We start from the raw sequence: 18,883 nt of genomic DNA, 5'->3' as shown, positions 1-18,883 counted from the left end.
GTACTCCCTTGCTGGACAATAACTGCCCCTTCCCCTGCAAAGTCAAGTCCAACAGAAGCAAGCGCATCTCCCGTGGAACTCAGCCCCCCGAACTCAGCCCGGTGAGCTTCCTGGAAGGGTGGTTACCTTGGGAGTGAAGGCCCCGCTCCATGACCCCGTGCTTGACCTTCATGTGACGGGTGAGGTTCCCCTTGAGCGTGAACTTGCTCGGGCAGTACAGGCACTTGAAGGGCTTGCTGTCCGAGTGCAGGTGCATGTGGCCCATCAGGTTGTGCATGCGGTTGAATTCCTTCCCACACAGCTGGCAGAGACAGAGACGGGGAGAACACAGGTTATCACTGACCTGCGCCCACGGAGGGTGGGCATGCAGTGGCCCCCAGGGCTTCTCTCTATGTTTGGAGCTTGGCATTTTTAAACCACTTCCCAGGAAAATGTCCCCAGGAAAGCCAGGAAGGGGCAGGATTCTGCCGAGACTCAGAGGTGGAGCACACAGGGATAGATTCATGAGATGGCTGTTCCTGGTGTACAGGGATCGTCAAACTGGAGGTCAGCAGCATAGAACTTGTAAATCTTTTGAATGCAAGCATTGGGAAAGGGGAAGAGCTGGCCAGAAAAGCAGTTGGTGAAACTCTTGCATTTGATGATGAGGATACAACTATGCATTTGATATTTACGAAGCACTTAGAATACGGGAACCATTGTCCTGAGCTTGCCGTGGAATATCTTATTTGATCACCACATCAATCCTATGAGTTGGGTATCGTTATCATTTTACAAAATGGCAGACTGAGGGCTTAAAGTCACGTGACTTAAGGCGCCCACGACTCGGTGCTGGAGCTGGGGTCATGGACTCACACCGTTGCAGACTAGCAGCCACAGGGTCAACCATCATACACAACTGTGCCCTCCAGTAGAAGGCTCTGTTACATGGTGTTGAGCACTAAGTTTCTAAGCTTCTAATTTGCTAATTATGGGGCTGGATTTCAAAGTTAAAAGGAGCAAAGAGACACCTAAGGGAGGGGGGTGTCTTGTCTAGAAGTTTGAAGCAGTGAGAATATCATCTCGGATGGGCAAAATCAAGCATGTTTTTCTAATTTCTTCTTTATCGTCTCTCCCTATGTCCATGAAAGCGCAACTATGACAGGGCTTCTCTAACTTCTTTTGGGAGGGCAGCACCCTCTTTCAATGATGATTCCACATGGATGCAGAAACAGAGGCAGCTGTTTTGGGGGTGCTTAACCAAAGTCTCCAAGCCTTCATAAAACAGGGTTTGGAGAGACTCCTTCCTTGGCTGTGCTATGAAGAAAGCAAAGATGGACTTTGGGTTTGTGCTTGGACTGGGGCATTAATAAAGGCGCATTCTCCTTCTCTCCTCTCAGAGGTCATTGTGTTGGTGCAACAATGGAGCTGCTCCAAGAACTTGGGGGAGCAGCCTCCTCTGAGGCTTCACCAGTCTTCCTGTCCTACTGAGCTATACTTTCAGGACAAATGTTGGGGACTATGGATTGAGTTTTTATTAATGAAGTTCACATTTTCTGCAGGTGGCTATGGGAAGAGAGCATTGAACTTGCCTTGGAAGCATGAGTAGACCTTGCAAGTGGTGACTGGGGGAGATTCACCTGCAAGGAGGCTGGGTGGTAAGAGGAAGCAGCCCGCGATTGCACCACAGATGGACAGTGCACGGCTGCTTCTGTATTTTCGAGTGATTCATCTCTGGGGATTTTAAGTCCTTTATCCACTTCGCTTACTTCCTAGTTAAAATGAATTTGGTGTCTGGGTGTTCCAAGCTCAGCATTTAGAGTAATACACGGGACGTTCACCTGCACGTGGCGACCCTCAGAGGAGAAAAGAGGGTTGGCCTAATTCCAACTTCTCAAGGCAAGTGACACATGCAACAGATGCCTCTTTTTGCTCTCTCCAGCCTTAATTTACTCATTGATCATTTATCAATCTGTGGCTCAGGTCTGCAGATGTGCAAACATTCTGGCAGAATGCTATTTATTGCCTTAGTTTACCCATTGCAGTGTGGATAAGGAAAAACAGTTTGAATGAAGAGATTCTGAAGTACCTCCCTCAGTGGGTCATTTCTAGAAGAACAGCACCTCGCTCGGTTTGCAAGAGAGGTCCCGGCTATTGGGAGCGACGCAGTTGTTGGGCTGCTGAGCCTGCTCAGGACTCTAGACAGTGCCTGTTTCAGATCTGTTCTCACACGGTAGACTACAGCGCCCTGGACGGCTCTGCCTGTTCCTCCTGCTCCCTGACTGGCGCCAGCTGAATGCCTGACAGGTCCCCAGGAAGCATCTGCAGAGTGAGGGATGGGATGGGACCCATGGCAACAGAAGAACTAAGAGAAGTAAAAGCCACAGGTGGTTAAGCACAAGGCATACAGTGGGAGGAGCCGAAAGCTGGAAGACTGGCAAGGTGACCGCACGAGGCCAGGCTTGGATGGGGTCTCAGGGTCCCACAGTCCTCACTGCGAGGATGTGCTTAGCTCCATAGTGGGAGCGATCGCTCTCCCGACCACTAAGGGTGGCTGCTAAGCTATTAGAAGCTGGCCTGGTCTGAGAGGGCTTCGGAAGCGAAGCTTAACCTTCAAGAATGCACAGAGGGCCTTTGGTTGTCATTCTGACACAGGTGCAGTGTCTTCCTTAGTCCACCCTAGGAGAGGCAAGGGGACTGTCGCGGCGGTGGATCCGTGGGGTCAGTGCAGACCCGGCGTTCCACCTGACCCCGGGTCCCACCAATCACCGGCCACCCACCTCCGCACACAGAGGCATGTGCCCATGATAACGGTGGTAGGGGCCCTCACGGTGCCCAGTGGATCTCCAGAGCAAGGCCTGCCTCCCCTTTCTTTGTTCCAACCTCGATATCAAGCACAGGGCTGCACACAGAGTCTACTGAATGAATATCTAAGTGTCTGGTGAGGGGGAGAAACAAAAATATCATTCCTCACCAAAATTCTAAAAAGCATCCCTCCCCCCACCATGAACTTTTTCCTTTCCCTCATTAAACAAAGTCAGATCCTCGATGGCAGAAGGATGGGACCGATCCACTCAGGACCCTAACCCTGGGCGCCATCCCATCCCTGTGGCAGGTGCTTGGCTCCTTCCCCTGGCTCTTCCACACTAAGCACTGGGGCCCCTCTTCAGAACAGCTGTCTGCATCGTCTCATCCAGAAGCTCGTCTCCACGTGTCGACACCCAAGCCTCCAGACGACTTCAAGTCTGTGAGAGTCACAGGGAGACCTCAGACTCTGCATGGGGAGGAGCCGCAGCAAGCAGATGGGGCTGGCTGATGATGGCGCCCCGGGTTGGAGCTTGAGATGCGCCCTCCAAGCAGAATGGCTGCAGGAGGAGGGCCGGGAGTTAGCCTGGAGGGAAGAAGAATGGTTTGGAGAACCAGCTCTGCATCACCAGCTCTCCTCCCAAGCTCCAGGAAAAGTAGCCATTTAAGTCAAGACCTCCTGTAATCATGAGTTGTGAAGCTAAGAGCTTACCCAGGACAGGAGTTGCCGAATCATCTCCTACCAACGTCTGCAAAGATCAAAGTTGGGGTGGGGTTGGTGCAGGAAGACACGGATTTCCTGTGGCAGATGGTCATCTCAACCATGTGCCCTACTCGAACGTTAAATCTATCCATTGCTAAGAGGGAGGTGAACCTCAACATATAATAATAATAATAATAATAATAATACTTCACACTGCCCTTTAGAAATGGGTGGCAAGGGTTACCAGGCTCTGAGATGACAGAGCAGGGCGGTGACAGAGAGAACCCAGATGCCCAGAAAACTGGCTCGGTCTTCTGTCCTGTAAACTATGCATGATGATCCCAGTTTCTTAGGAAGGCTGTTAGGAGGGTCAAAGAGAGAGGTCATGGAAAAAGGCTTGGCAAACAGTAGGCACTCAATAATTATGAGCCCTTACTACTTGCGTTATTCTGCACATGGTAGTTGCGTTCACATTCCCGGAATGGATCCTTGAGGATGGGAGTGCCGTCCTTTTAAATCAAATTATTTGGAAAGAATATTGAAGAAAGAGGCCAGGAGGACTTGGCTGAGTAATTGCAGGCTTACTTGAGGCCCAGCAGAACTGCAACCAGGCGCTGGCGGGTGTGGGTGGAAAGGAGAGACTCGGTCTAGCCTGCAGGCCTGGGGAGAGCCCACAGCTGCCCCCGTCCTCAGCCTGCCCTGTCACGGCTGCCAGCTTAGCTGCTGTTTCACACCAGGTCTCCTGGTCTGGCTTCGTGGCTCCCTTTCCTCCCTGGTCCAGGGCACGATGGCCCCTCCGGCGCTGCTTCCCGTGAGCCTGGGGATGAGGCTGCCAGGCCACTGCAGTCCTGGTGGGGGGCGGGCAGAGAGGATCGGCAGCGGGCAGCGGGACAAAGCCGCGGAGAAGCAGCGGCCCCAGCCGCTGACGTGAGCTTCAGAAGCGAGCTGCCCAGGAAGCCTGTGTTTTCCTCTCCCGCGAGGAAAGGTCAGAGAGCTACGGCCCCGCAGCCCCAGAGAGCGGCCCAGGGCCGCACTGCCTTCCCTGCCATTCTTCCCCTCTCTCTCCTTTAATAAGAAGGGTGTTCCTTTCCTCAAAGCGGGAGAGAGGGAGGGAGGGAGAAAAGACTGTCAACTGTCCAAAAGGACCGTGAGAAAACAGGAAGCCTTGAAAAGTACAAGAGAAAGCAAGATGAAATCTATTTGCAGGCCGGGCCCCTGGGGACAGACGAGGCATTGTTAAACAGGCAGCGTGTACAGCTATATCCTTCCTTCTGCCCAGGGGAGCTTTGCTGCCAAAAGCCTGCTATCTGGTCCCGGCCTTAACCCCCTCCATGCCAGCTGCAAAGCCTGACTCCCGGCACCCGGCCCCGCCAAGCCCCCCATCTGGTCTCTCGCCTGTCGGAGCCTCAGAAGCTCAAGGAGGAGACGGCAGGAGTCTGGCAGCGGTTTAGGGGACCCCGGTCAGGGAGGGCTCATCCCTCTGCCAAGAGCTCGGCCCTCTGCTGCCGACGGGGCTGCAGATGACCCGGTGATTCACCGCTTAGGCAGCTCCCAGTTTCCCCCAGCTCAAAAGAGAATTTGTCCCGGAAATTCTGGAGGTCTGCTTTTCCTGGACAAGTTTCCCAAAGACAGCAGCTGGCCCTCTGCTGTGCCGGAGTGTGGCCGGCCGCTACCAGGAGGGCATGCACCCTGGGCCCTCGTGTGCTTGTGCCCAATCTGGGAAGCAGGTCTCCGAAAGTCAACTTCAGTCTACAGGCCCGGGACTCTGAAAACTCCAGCAGGCTCCAAGACACAGAGTCTGGAAGTTGAGCTAGAAGGGCAGCCACATATATATAATAAGAACAAAGAAACCAAAGGACTTTTCCTGTCCTCTGATTTTTCACCCTACCATTCCTGCCTAGTTCCACACCGTCTGTGCTTGCTAGGCAGACTGGGGGACAAGACCCGAGAGGACCAGTCCATGTTGCAACAGGAGGAAGGATTTCTGTGAGGAAGAACTTTTAATGGCGAGAATCCCAAGAAATCAGAGTCTGTGACTGAAAGAATTTTCCTGGGTGGGAGTTTTTGGGTAAAGAAGATACAGCTGATTCTTGGGGGTGTGGCTAGAGCAGGCCTGTCAATCGTAGAGAGAGTAACTCTTCCATTACCACGGTAAAAGTCAAGTTCAGTTGTATGGGTCCGTTCTGCACCGTCACCATGCAGCCAGCCAGCCGTTCATCGTGGATGGTCGTGGACTGCACAGCAACCAGCCAATGACTGCCATCCCTCCCAACAACAGGGCCGAATTTCTAAGAATCCAGCACAACATGGGTGAGAAGCAAGGGCCACATGACAGCCCATCCCACAGAGACATCTGGAACTGGCTCACAAACACAACGCACTTTGTTTCATAGTCTGCAAAGTCAGACAAACTCAGAAGGGCTTTTGAAATGAGGACTGGTGGGTGCAAAGCAAAGTGACACTTTGCGGGGAGCTGGGGACAGGGGCAGGAAGAACCTGGCACCTTCCGGGAGACAGAGGCTCTCTGAGTCACCGTGACTAACACTCATTCCTGTTTCAGAAATGGCTAAGAATGGAGGAGACAGACTGCCTGAACTGGACAAAAATGGCCAACTCTTTTTGTCTAAAGATAGATAACACTGTCTGGGTAGCCACCAGACCTACAGTATGGTCTCCTGAGAGTATGCACTTACGCACCAGGAGGAAGTGACCCTTATAGATGACCGCTCCAATTCTACACCAGGCCCAACTTCCATTGTAAAGTGTAGCCTGTGCATCATTCCACGGCCAGCAACCCATGTTATAGAACACCCTTTGATGGGATCTGGTGGTATGGGTCAAGCATCGAAGGTCCAGCCAACCCTCTAAGTCTAGGAAGAGGTGAAATGGAATTTCTGAACCGTGGAGTACCTATCAGCTACCCTCTAAACCCTGTATGGTGCCCCACGATTGGAGTGGAGGAGGAGGGGGCCCAGGTTCAAGATGGGAGGCCTTACACGTCCTGCTAGGAGGCATCACGGGGCCCAGCGTGCCTTGAGCTGGGCAGACTTCTGAGCACTGGTCCCAGAGAGAGCCCTCCAGCTCCTCAGTTACTACCTGGGTCCAGGAAATCTTCCAGGGATTCCGAGGGTAGAGAAGCAGAAGGGACCCTGTGCTCCCAAATCCTGCACAACCTGCGTTGGCTCTGGCCCCTGACCACATCCCCTGCATTTCAGGGACACGTCTGACCTGGGTGCACCCTTCAGGCTGGGCCCGAATAGCAGAGGCAGGGGCAGGAGATAGGTAGGCTACACAGCTGTGGATTGTTAGGGGACTAGGACTATGCTAATGGCTCCCTTCATAGTTAGACAGCCTTACTTCACCACTGGCTGAAAGGATAAGAAAAAATGCAGTTCGTGCTTGCAGTCCAGGAATCCATTCAACAGCAGGAATGAAGAATGGCAGAGATCCTGCCAGGTGTGAAACACTCTGGGGGCCTAGTGCAACGGGAGGAAATCAGAGAGAGAAGGGGTGGGCTGCGGAGCCCGGTGCGTGCCACCACGGTGGGCTCCTAGCTGTGCGGCACGGCTCACAGCTCAGGAGGGTCCTGAGTTCGGCTTAAGCCTCTGCTTTTGCCATCTTAAATGTCTTGTTAACGTTCCAACAAGAAGCTGTGCATCGTGGCATCTCCACTTTGCACTGGCCCCTGAAAACGAAAGCATTCATCCTGCTCGCAGCTTCCTCCTCCCCTCGCTTGACGGACTCCAGATGGACATAAACTGACTTTCAAACCACTGGAAGCTTGAAGAAAAGGAAGGGAAACAGAAGTGGGTGGCAGGAAAGGGCTGGAGGGAGAAGCCTCCCTGTCCCATGTCCAGACAATGCCCACGCGGGTCGAGGGAAGCTCTGGCGTCTGACCCCTCACCCCGCCCCAGAGTTGCCAACACAGGAAAGAAGGCGGCTTCACAGGGGGTTCCTCCGAGTGCGGGGCGCGCTGCGAGCGGTCAAGGCAGGAGCAGCCTGGATGCGGGAACCCAGCGTCCGGGACGTGGAGCAACAGGGGTCGAGCAGGCGCTAACACTGCGTGCACGTGGCGATGTCCCCTTCTCCCTTCTTGGCACTCTGTCCCTGACTGGGATGACACGTGCTGGGACATGCCTTGAATCAGATGCCCAATTGGGAGCAAGAGTCCCCTCATTTGGGAAGCGAAGAAGGGAAACAATGCTGGGGAAGCCTCTGGAAACCTCCAGAAGCCCGAGCGTTTCTGAGTGCCACGCTCAGAGATCTGCAGCTCATGCATTTCCCAGTGGATGGAGTGAAATCCAACAGGGTTAATCCAACACTGAACTTTAACTAAGCCGCAGAATCCCTGTGCCCGCGGTACTGAGGACTAAATAAAGAACTCTCCAGAAAGGACCCAGCTCACTGTGAACCCTCAGTCCAAGCAAGCAGTCCTGAGGTCCGCCAAGGAGCTGGTTTCAGAGTCCCTGGACCCACGCTGGGAGGCCGGTCCTCAAATTATATCTCAGCCCAACTGTCAGGAGGCAGCTGTTCTAGAAGCTTCCTGACGCCTTCCTCTGTTTGACTCATTGTCTTGTGACAGGAAGAAGGCAACAACTGGTGTCCCCCATCTAGAACAAGGGTCTTCCACAAGCCCCTCCACCCTCTAACAACCTCATTCCCCATGTGCATCTCCCACCCCTCCTGCCTGCCTGCACCCCTGGGCACAGCGGGACAGGCAGGGCAGACTCCTCACAGACGCCCAGAGCTGCGGCAAGCCTTGATGGGGTGGACCAAGGGACAGAGCAGCAGAAGGGAGCTGGGGCTGGCCACGGATCTTCTCTGAGCCTCTGTGACGCCACTGATGAGATGGGGTTGGAGCTCCCCGGAGTGCCTTCCCCGCCAGGCATGTGCACAGCCCCCGCCCCACCTCCCGGGGCCCACCTTGCACTTGAACGGCTTCACGTCGGAGTGGACGATCATGTGCGCCTTGAGGGTCTGCTTCTGCACGAAGCTCTTGTAGCAGAGGTGGCACTGGTAGGCGCGGATGTTGGTGTGGATCAGCACGTGTCTCTTCATGTTGGCCAACAGGGTGAACTCCCGCCCGCAGATGCCACACTTGTGCTCCTTCACGCCCTGCACAGAGGCGAGATTCCAAAAAGCAGCAGTTAGCCAGCTGCGCGCTCTCAGGAGAGCCAGACGTCAGCACTCTCCCAGCCACAGGAGCCCAGTCACAAAGAGCCAAGTGCCAAATGACGTGGCTTCAGCCCTGTGAAACCACTATTTTCCTTTCTTTAAGAGGTGTTCATTTATTTGAAAGTCAGAGTTACAGAGAGAGGGAGGGAGGGGAAGAGAGAAAGTAAAAGACTGAAAGAGAGAGAGAGAGAGAGAGAGATCTTCCATCCACTGTTTCACTCCCCAAGTGGCTGCAAAGGATAGGGCAAAGCCAGGCAGAAGCGAGGAGCCAGGAGCTTCTTCTGAGTCTTCCACGTGGGTGGTGGGGACCGTCTCCCATCGCTTTCCCGGGCCATTAGCAGGGAGCTGGATTGGAAGTGGAAGCAGCTAGGACTTGAACTGGCACCCATATGGGATGCCAGCATTGCAGGATGTGGCTTTACCTACTACACCACAATGCTGGCCCCCAAAGTCACCATCTTCTTGAAGAGTGTTGATTATGTAGTCTTTTATTTCTGCTGCAGACTATAAACTAGCTGGGCCACAGCAGGAAAAGAAAGCTCTAGCTTTTGTTGTTTTCTCTGCTGCTGATGCTGATGCTGGGGTTAATTCTACAGTAACAGTTCTCAGGGCTCAACAGGATTTGGGTAAGAGCATTCTAGAATGGTACGCAAAATAAATCTATAATCCAGCTTGCATGCTGATGAAAAAACATCATTTAGACTGGTATTATCATTTCCCATAGGAGAGCCAGCATCCTTCTGAGTTCTCCTAAGTGAACTTGAACATCCCAGAAGAAAAACTCTCATGTGCACCCCAATCAGCACTTGGCAGTCACCCTCTCCAGTTGGGTCCCCTGGGTTCCCTCAGCTCAGTCTGGGCTATGTGTCACGGGGGTCTGGAGCTGCTGGAAGGCAGGTACTTCCGACACAGACATTCTGCAGGGGTGGGTTTCTGAATTAGGAAAGAGGACAGGAGGTTTTCTGGTGTCCTTGCTGCTTGTGGAGAAACGTTTGCACACTCAAGCAACTGAGAGGATTTCTAGGACTTCTGGCTTGGGGAGAACATGAGCTCATTCTGACTAGCCATCACTGCTTCCACGCAAAGCCCTTTGCAAGAGACCTTGACCTAGAATGACTTCTGGGGAAGAAAAGTTAGAGAACCACAGTGCTGAAGTGAAGGCTATTGTGGGACTAGAACAAATCACTTAGTTAACACTGCACCTTGTAAAATCCATTTGCCTTGACTTATTAGTGGCCTATGGAGGGAAAGATCCCAAGCTCAGTTCTTTCTCTCTCTCTCTCTCTCTCTCTCTCTCTCTCTCTCTCTCTCATAGAGAAGCAGAGTGAGACAGACATAAAGAAGAATAGCAAGGAACTCAATCTGGCTCTCCATGAGGGTGGCAGAAACCCCACTACTTGAGCCATCACCTGCTTGCTCCTTGGGGTCTACGTTAGCAAGAAACTGGAAGTGGGAGCCAAAGCCAGTGACTCTCAGCCAGGCACCCCCAACATAGGCTGCAAGTGTACTAACCAGCAGCTTAACTGCTAAGCCAAACACCCATCTCTCAAGCTCAGTTCTTGTGTTTTTAAGAATTACTTATTTGAAAGAGTGATAGAAAGAGAGAGAAATATGACGGAGACAGAGAAAGATTTCCATTCACTGGTTCACTCCCCAGTTGCCCAAATAGCCACAACAGCCAGGGCTGTGCCAAGTTGAAGCCAGAAGACAGAAACGCCACCACCTGGGTCTCCCACATGGGTAGCAGGGGACCCAAGTACTTGAGCCATCTTTTGCTGCATGCCCCGGGGACATTAGCAGGAAGCTGTTTCAGAAGCGGAGAGGCCAGGACTTGAACTTGAACCACTATGCAACACCAGCCCCTTTCAGGCTCAGTTGTGCTTGCTGGTACTTTCATTTCTCTACCTGGAGCGCACTAAGAAAGTACTGCCCCTCAGTTTCTCTGGGCCCATGGCACTAATCCAGCTCCCTGCCCAGCCATTTACCGGCTGCAAAACCTTAGATAACCCCAGTGTCCTTTCCTGGTGAAATTTCTCTTTTCAAGATGAAGCGCTGGGCGATGAGAAGCCTGCGGTTCTTTGCAGCTCAAAGACTCTCAAGATGATTGCAGACAAGGATGGATTTATGCTAATAAACCCATCATGGGATGAAGCTCCTTTAAAAATTAAATTGTAATGCTCTCCTTGAGAAGATGAATTTTTAAAATGTGTTGCATATTCAAACAGTGAGTTAAGAAGCTTGAAATCAGTGAAAGAGGTATGTTTTCCTGATGAGTTCTAAACTTCAGCATCTTTTCTTAAGATTTTCTCTGGGCTTAGCTATAATTCCATTGTTCTGGGGCCAAGGAGAAATCTCTACCTCTCAGTGTTTCCAGACTTCTTTAAGGAGGATCTGTGTTCCAAGTACAGTTCACCTTCAGGCTGGCCTGGCTGGCAACAGGCTGGGAGCTTGGCTACACATTTGGGGCAATGAAGGAAGGTGCCGTCCTCTGGTAAGAGGAGCAACGTCACAGAGGAGCCTGTGGGCGTGGTCAGGAGTGAAGGGAGGGGCGAGAGTGGGGGTGAAGTGGGGGAGTCCTGCTGGGAGGGTGTGCAAGGATTCCGGGTGGGCTCCCCAGGCCTTGGTGTCGTCATCCACCTGCAGGGAGTGGCTCTTAGGGTCACTGCATTAAAAGCACCTGCTTTAGAGCAAGTGTCCTGTCCACACCGCCTCTCACTGTTCTTGACACCTCCGTTACAGTGCGTTTGCTTTCCTCTTTCAAATGACACTTTTCTCAGAATCCAGACTGGCACTCCCATTTTGACTTCATTTTCCACTATCTTCCAGAATCCGTAGGACTGCTCTTCCTCATAGACAGAAACCCTGGAAGTAAGTGAACAGTCCGTTTGTGGCTGAGTCTCAGGCCGGGCCCATTGTTGGCGGATCCTGCACTTGGTAGGCGGCTCCCCTCTGATGGTATCTCCAGGTGCCTTTTGTGCAGCAGGATCGGTTTGTCCAAGCCCACAAGGCAGCCAACATTTCATCGCTGCTGCAGAGCCAGAAAATGCCCCGTGTTTTGTCCTAACTTAACAAATGAAAGCCATTATAGCAGAGCAGAAACATTATCTGGGCTGGGCAAAGTCCTCCGTTGACCTTTTAGAATTAAAGAATGTTTTAGAAACTCTGGCTTGCCATCAACTCTTTCCTGCCAAGAAAACCACTTGAGGTTAAGGATATGAGAGTGCAGGTCAGTGGGGCAAAACTTGGTTCTTGGAAGCTTGAAGCAAACTCAAGGTAGCTTAGCTGGGCTAAGATTTCAGGGATATCTCTAGGAGCCTGGTTTTAGTGGTGCCTGGATGACTTCAGAGCTTTGGTTGCAGACTCGGATGGATTTAGCTGTTTGGGCCAGTATTTTTCCTTGAAGGCATGAGCCCATGGAAGATAAAACTGAACCAAAGGACTGGCGCTGGAGTGCATCAGGTTAAACCACAGCCTGTGGCACTGGCATCCCATAGGGACGCCAGTTCGAGTCCCGGCTGCTCCACCTCTGATCCAGCTCCCTGCTAACGCACCTGGAAAGCAGCAGAGGATGGCCCAAGTCTTTGGGCTCCTGTACCCACACAGAAGGCCTGGAAGAAGCTCCTGGCTCCTTGCTTCAGCCTGGCACAGCCCCAATTATTTGAAGCCATTTGGGGAGTGAATCAGCAGATGGAAGATCTTTCTTTCTCTGTCTCTCTTTCTCTCTCTATAACTCTGCTTACAAATAAATAAATAAATCTTTAAAAACAACAACCAAACCAGACACAGAAAGGTGCTTTCGCGTGCCTCCTACAATACAGACCACTGGACATGAAGCCAACTACGCAGGCACTCAACCCCCCGGGAAGCACAGGGCCCTGCTGGACTGGGCCAAGCTCTGCTCCTGCCGAGCCACCTGCATAACCTCTCACAGTTGAAGGAGAAAACAACTCCAAGGTGGCCACTGCTTCAGCAGCAACGGATCAAGAAAATCCTCCAGAGGACTCTTAGTGGTGTGATTCAGGCTCAGAGGTGATCTAGGGCCCAATGACACACTCACGCACCTGGATAAAGTTTCTAGAAACAAAATTCTAGGGATTTTGGGGGGCTGAGAAGCAGCAGCACAAGCAGCTGCTTCCTTCATCCTTCCTCGCACTCCCCGAATGTCTGCATTGCTTTTTTCCAGACTGTCTTGACCCTGGATGGCTAGCCGGGGAAAGGCTTTGATGGATGGTCTAGTCGCCTCCTGTTTGTACAGGAAGACCTCAGGGCTCAGGTTATGCAGTGTTCCTCCTTCAGATGTGGGGAGCAGGGGCTGGCCCTGTGGCATTGTGGGCAAAGCTGCCGCCTGCAGCAACGGCATCCCCTATGGGCACCAGTTCGAGTCCAGGCTGCTCCACTACCAACTCAGCTCTCTGCTCTGGCCTGGGAAAACAGCAGAGAAAGGCCCAAGTGCTTGAACCCCTGCACCCATGTGGGAGACGGGATGAAGCTCCTGGTTCTTGGCTTCAGCCTGGCCCAGCCTCAGCTGTGGTGGACATTTGGGGAGTGAACCAGTGGATGGAAGACCTTTATCTATGTCTCTTCCTCTGTCTCTCTAATTCTGACTTTCAAATAAATAAATCTTAAAAAAAAAGGAGAAGAAGAAGGAGGAGGAGGGGAAGAAGAAAGAATTAAAGAAGAGAAAAAGAGGAGGAAGAAGAGGAGGAAGGAGGAGCAGAAGGAGGAGGAGGGGAAGAAGAAGAAAGAAGAGTTAAAGAGGAAGAAGAGGATGGAAGAGGAGGAGGAGGAGGGGGGGGAGGAGGAAAGAGGGAGGAGGAGGAGGGGGAGGAGGAGGAGGAGCCGGAGCCTCTCCCTAGGCCCAGGGCTCTAGATCAGCTCGCCAAGGCCCAGCTAGCCCCGCCCCCGCGAGCCCCGCCCCCGCGGAGCCCCGCCCCCCGCGCCGCACCTTGTGGGTGAGCGAGTGCTGCTTGAGGTGGTGGGGCTGCACGAACTCCATGCCGCACTCGGAGCAGATGTAGGGCCGGATGTCCTTGTGCTTCATCATGTGGTTCTGCAGCTGGCTCGGGTACTGGAAGGTCTTGTCGCACTCGGAGCAGCTGTACTGGATGGGGCCGCGGTGCGTGGTGAGGTGGCGCTTCAGCTGCGCCAGCGTGGGGAAGTCGAGGCCGCACTCCACGCAGATGTTCTCGCGCCCGCTGGCGTGCTTGGCCTCGTGGGCCTTGAGCTCGCTGGGGTAGGCGAAGCCGCGGCCGCACACGCGGCAGTTGTGCGGCTTCACCTCGCTGTGCTGCATCATGTGGCGCTTCAGGTGGCTGGTCTGCGTGAAGGCCTTGTGGCACACCTGGCACTTGTGGGGCCGCGTGCCCTGGTGCGTGAGCATGTGTGTATGCAGGTGGCTGAGCTGCTTGAAGAGCTTCCCGCAGCGGGCGCACGCGTGCGGCTTGATGCCGCTGTGGCCCAGGATGTGCGTCACCAGGTTGTACTTGGACGTGTAGGACTTCTCGCAGGTGGGGCACTGCCAGCGCTTCTGAGCCCCGCCCACGTCCACGTAGTAGCTGTCGTCCACCTGCACGTTCACGTCCACCCTCTCCACCTTCTGCTTGGTGCCCTCGCTTTCGGGGGGCTCGGCCTCGCGCGGAGCGCGCGGTTCCGGGGGCTGCTTGGGCAGGAAGGCGTGCCGGCTGAAGGCGAAGGGCGAGGACGAGGGCACGAAGAAGGGGAACACGAGGCCCGGGTGCACTTTGGGGTAGTAGGGGTAGGGCGCGGGCAGGAAGGCGGGAGGTGCGGGCTGGGGCCACACGGCGCTGGGCTTCACCGGCTCTTGCTTTACGGGCTTGGCGCCCAGGTGCTCCAGGCTGCGGTAGAACTGGAAGCCCACGTTGCACAGGTCGATCATCTGCGAGTCGTACTTGGGGCGCGGGGGCTGCGCCAACAGCAGCGGGAGCGGTGGCGGGGGGCCGTGGCTTTTGCCCGGGTCGTGGCGGAGGGCAGCGGTGACTTCCTGCGCGGGATGTGAGTAGGGCATCTTGGTGGGCATGCTCTTGCGTTTGCGGGACCCGCCTCCTTCGAAGGCCTCCGGGAACCCGTCCAGGTGCCCTGGAGGAGGCTCATACCGAAACTGGGAGAAGGGCCCCCGGAGCGACTCCGGGAAGGGGTGCCTCTGGGGCGCTTTGCCGCGGGAAGCCGCGGGCTGCAGGCGGTGGGCAAAGGAGGGGGCCCTCTTCGCACCCAAGGTGAAATGCATGGCCTCATCTTTGATCATCTTCACTTCCTTCTGCATCCTTGACAGTTTTCCTTTAAAGAGAAAAAAACGCATTGTGTGCGTGGGTTTGGTTTGGAATTCTTGTTTCCGGTAAGGATTTTGCTACCGATCAGTGGGACCCTCGTTTACCCCAGGTCTGCTCCCAATTCCACTCTCCTTTCTTGCTGCACACCCTGTTGCGGCTGTGGGAAGCCCCTGGGAGCGGGACTCCAGGGCTGGGTCAAGTTGGGCTCCAGGGTAAACCCAGTTCCGAACCTCAGGCGCATGGGAGGACCCCTGAGAACTCACCTTGCCACTGTCCCCATTTAAGGATGAAGAAACCAAGGCCCAGAGGTGAAGTGGCAAGCTCGAATCACACAGCTGCCCCCCAGGGGAGGAGCCGGAGCTGGCACACATCTGCAGCGTGCTCTAAGATGTAATTCCAGCTCCTAGAAATGGCTTTACAGGGTCTGTTGGATAGTTATGTAGGGGACTGATTTTCTCCACCATGCCCTTCCATAGGTCTTTGCTGCTGGGGCATGAGGATATTCAACACGTGACTGTCTGATCTGCTTTTCCCTGCGTGCCCTAGGTGGGTACTAGGTGGCTGTACCCTAGGTGGGCACAGCCAGGAAGGCCACTGGGATGCTTTGGGTGGATGAGATCAGTGTGAGAACCACCCAATGGGCCACCCAATGTTATAAAGTCATCCTGACCACTTATGCATCATTGTCTTCAACCTGAAGCCAACTGGCAGGTGTGTGTGGGAGTGGGGAGTGGAAATACTAAAGCTTCAACCTCTAAAACTGCACTTCAGAGGTGACCAAGGGCAGCCTCTGGTGACCCCTAGGCTGCCTGGCAGTTCTCCTGGTGAACCATGAGGTCTGTGAAGGAGCCTGGGGGGCCAGCAGCTGAGCCCCCAGCTGCCCTTCCTTTCAAAGTCTCCTTGCCATTTTTCTGTCTCCTTCGTGGGTGCTGAGGGAGTGACCGAGTGGCAGACTGCACATTGCCAGCGAGGGTCTTTTCTACCCACGTCCTCTAAGTTTGAACAGGATTGACCTTCTTTGCTCATAGAGTTACAGTGGGTATGGACCTGGCTCAATAATTTGTTGCATCCATAAAAATAGGTGGCTTTTAGGTGCAGCTCAGTGTGTCCCATTGAATTGGAGGGGAAAATGGCAGGTCCTTTCTCTGTGATTTCATTTTAGCCACAGTTGGTTTTAAAAAACCCCTTTGGAGATAAATTCCTTTTTCGAAAAAAAAAAAAATTGGGTATTTGGACTGTAAAAGACCCAGGCAGCTATAGGTGCTCATGGCAAACAATAGCAGAGCCCATATAAAGCAAACTGATTCTCTCTGTTTTATTCTGATCTAATTAGAAGAGGCAATCACTCCTGGTTCACATTGGAAGGCTTGGTTTGAGAACTAGCGGAAGAGACGCATCAGAACCAGGGCCAGAGCTTGTGAGTTCCTTTGGTATTTCATTGTTAAGAAGGGAGCTGAAGGCACCAGCATTGTGGTGCAGCCGGTGGCATCACTGCCGACCGCCCCAGCCTCCTGTATCAGAGTGCAGGTTCAAGTCCCGACTGCTCCTCTTCCCAGTCAGCTACCTACTGATGCGCCTGGGAAAGCAGCAGAAGATGTTCTAAGTATATGGGCCCCTGCCACCCACATGAGAAACCCAGATGGAGTTCCTGGTTCTTGGCTTCAGCCTGGCTCAGCCCCTGGCTGTTGCATCCACTAGGGGAGTAAACCAGTGACTGGAAGACCTCTCTCTCTCTCTCTCTCTCCCCTTCTCTCTGTTTCTCCCCCCTTTCTCTCTGTCACTCTGCGTGTCAATAAATACATCTTAAAAAAAACAGCCAAAGTCAACACACACACAACAGAAAGGGTACTTGAAAATGCATGGCTAAAGATATATGCTATCTATACCATTCCTGTATCTTATCCTGGAAAGCTAGACTTAGGAAGAAAAGTTACCACTAGTTCTAAAACTGAAGATGTTTATTTTTGTTATTGCCTTCCTATACTATTTTTGCTTTTAGTTATGATACAAACAATTCATTGTCACCTTAATATATTAGAAATCATATTCCTAATGTAATGCTAGTCTCAAAGGCATATTTATTTTCACTGTTTGCATTTTGTTCTAATCACCATTGACCTAGTAAAGCAAAGAGACTGTTGAACAGAGATGATATGGTTTTTAGACATAAGTGGCACAATTATGTCTCCAAATGCAGAGTTTCCATATGTGCATTTTCATTCCCTCCCTATTTTAATGTCATAAACTGAATTTTCGGTAGTTTCTGTCTTCTGTGTATGATGATTCTCTCAGTCCTAAAATAGTAGTCTTTATGTCCTCAGGTACAATCTGTAACTCGGGAGGTGTAAGGCGCGTTGGAATCTATCACTGGACATTTGGCCAGACCTTTCAAACCGCATTGCCTTCCGCATGGAGCCTCGGGGCTCGTGGCCAATGCCATCAAGGAGAAGCAGATCGGCTTTCGCCTTGGCCTCCTTGGAGAGAAGTCAGCTGTGGCTGCTGCTAGTTATTAATATCCCTGTCTTTGAGCACCCGGGTGATAAGGAGAAGCCCTTGGGGATACAACAACAGCAAAACCCAGAGGGCAAACCTCCACTGCGCTGGGCATGCCGAAGGGAAGACCAGGGAGAGGGTGTCTTCCTCAAGAGGCCAACCGGTCTTGAAAGCAGCCATGTAAGAACTTGGGGTGTCCTCGGCAGGACTCCTCGGAAACTTCAGTCTGGCCCACCCACATGCTGCCTTCTGTTTCTAAAAATGGAACCCCAGGCATCCAGGACAGCTACAGGGTCTCTCTACACAGGAGGCAGGAGAGGCTGGGGGACAGCAGTCCAGTGGGGGGAACCACATCCTGAGCAGACAGGACGTGCAGGTGGAAGGGGGGGCGGCTACACGCCCTCCCCAACTCAGGCCAGAGTCCCTGGGCAAACAGGCCAGGTTGCAAGGCAGCTCCCCACCAGGACATATTGAAACCACATGCCAAGAGAAAGAACTGGAATTTTTAAAAGCAGAGCATTGCGGGAGAGCCTAAGGGGCACTGGTTTGGAGCCTGAAGACCTGGCTTTGAATTCTGGCTTTGTTTTTAGCAACTATAGAGATTGAGCAAATTAATCTTGCAGTTTGATTTGCTCTTCCATGAAAAGGGAGCGAGGGTACCCCTTTTGGGTTACTGGAGACTCAAAACAGAGTGTGTCTGAGCAAGGGTATTTAGCACAAGCCAGTGTGGCACTGGAGGGGAAGAGCAAGTGGGCAGGAGAGGAGGGCTGAGGCCGTGATCGGTGGGTTGATGTTTCAAAGCGGAAGCCCTTGTTCGCCACTGCCTGGCATCTGGGCTTTGCACATTCACAAACAAGGCTTCGCCTGCTTGCTCCGAGGGGCTTTGTCACAGCAGGGAAAGTGAACCATACTCAGAGAGGATGATAGATAGAGTGAGGGTGAGTTCATCTGTGCAGTGGAGACAAGCCCTCCCCTTCCCCTCCCTCTCCCCCTCCCCATGGCAGGCATCCTTTCCTGTGACAGCCGCCCCGCCCACCTGCATCAGGAATAGACTGCAAAGAGAAGGAACTGAGCCGGCCTTGTCTAGAGCCACTCCAGCCAGTGTACAACTCCCTGAGGAATTGCTCCTGGTCTATCGTCAGAGGGCACCTGCCTAGGGGCAAGACGACCTGCTGGTCAAACCCAGAGTCTTGGGCCCTGGGACTGTGCTGAGTCTACACCGGCAAACCAGCTCTGGCAATGCTGGCGGCACTGTGAGGACAGAAAACTGTGCTCTCTTTACCTCACTGCTGCGTCTCCAGTCCCCCGCAGGGTACCTGGCTCAAAGTAGATGCTCAGTTAACTTCTTTGGGATGAAAGAATGGTTCTTGTGTTTGAAGCCTCTGCATGCAACTTCCAAAGGCATGATTTTTTTTTCTTACACAGTTTAGACCATGAGTGA

The 18,883-nt window shown here is 53.1% G+C and overlaps 1 protein-coding gene across 1 annotated transcript in view; it reads right to left on the bottom strand.

Moving 5' to 3' along the window:
* The window catches only part of ZNF366 (zinc finger protein 366), a 65,940-nt gene that overhangs the window by 7,700 nt on the left and 39,357 nt on the right, over positions 1-18,883 (bottom strand). The window contains exons 2-4 of the mRNA XM_002721109.5: positions 13,608-14,956; positions 8,411-8,602; positions 127-301 (exon numbers count right to left, since the gene is read on the bottom strand). Coding sequence (XP_002721155.1) covers positions 127-301; positions 8,411-8,602; positions 13,608-14,942 — 1,702 coding nt within the window. The 5' untranslated portion in view covers positions 14,943-14,956. The remainder of the gene's footprint in view (positions 1-126; positions 302-8,410; positions 8,603-13,607; positions 14,957-18,883) is intronic.

This window comes from Oryctolagus cuniculus, chromosome 14 (assembly GCF_964237555.1).
Source record: "Oryctolagus cuniculus chromosome 14, mOryCun1.1, whole genome shotgun sequence".
NCBI lineage: Eukaryota > Metazoa > Chordata > Mammalia > Lagomorpha > Leporidae > Oryctolagus > Oryctolagus cuniculus.
This window is presented reverse-complemented; position numbering and strand designations above follow the sequence as displayed.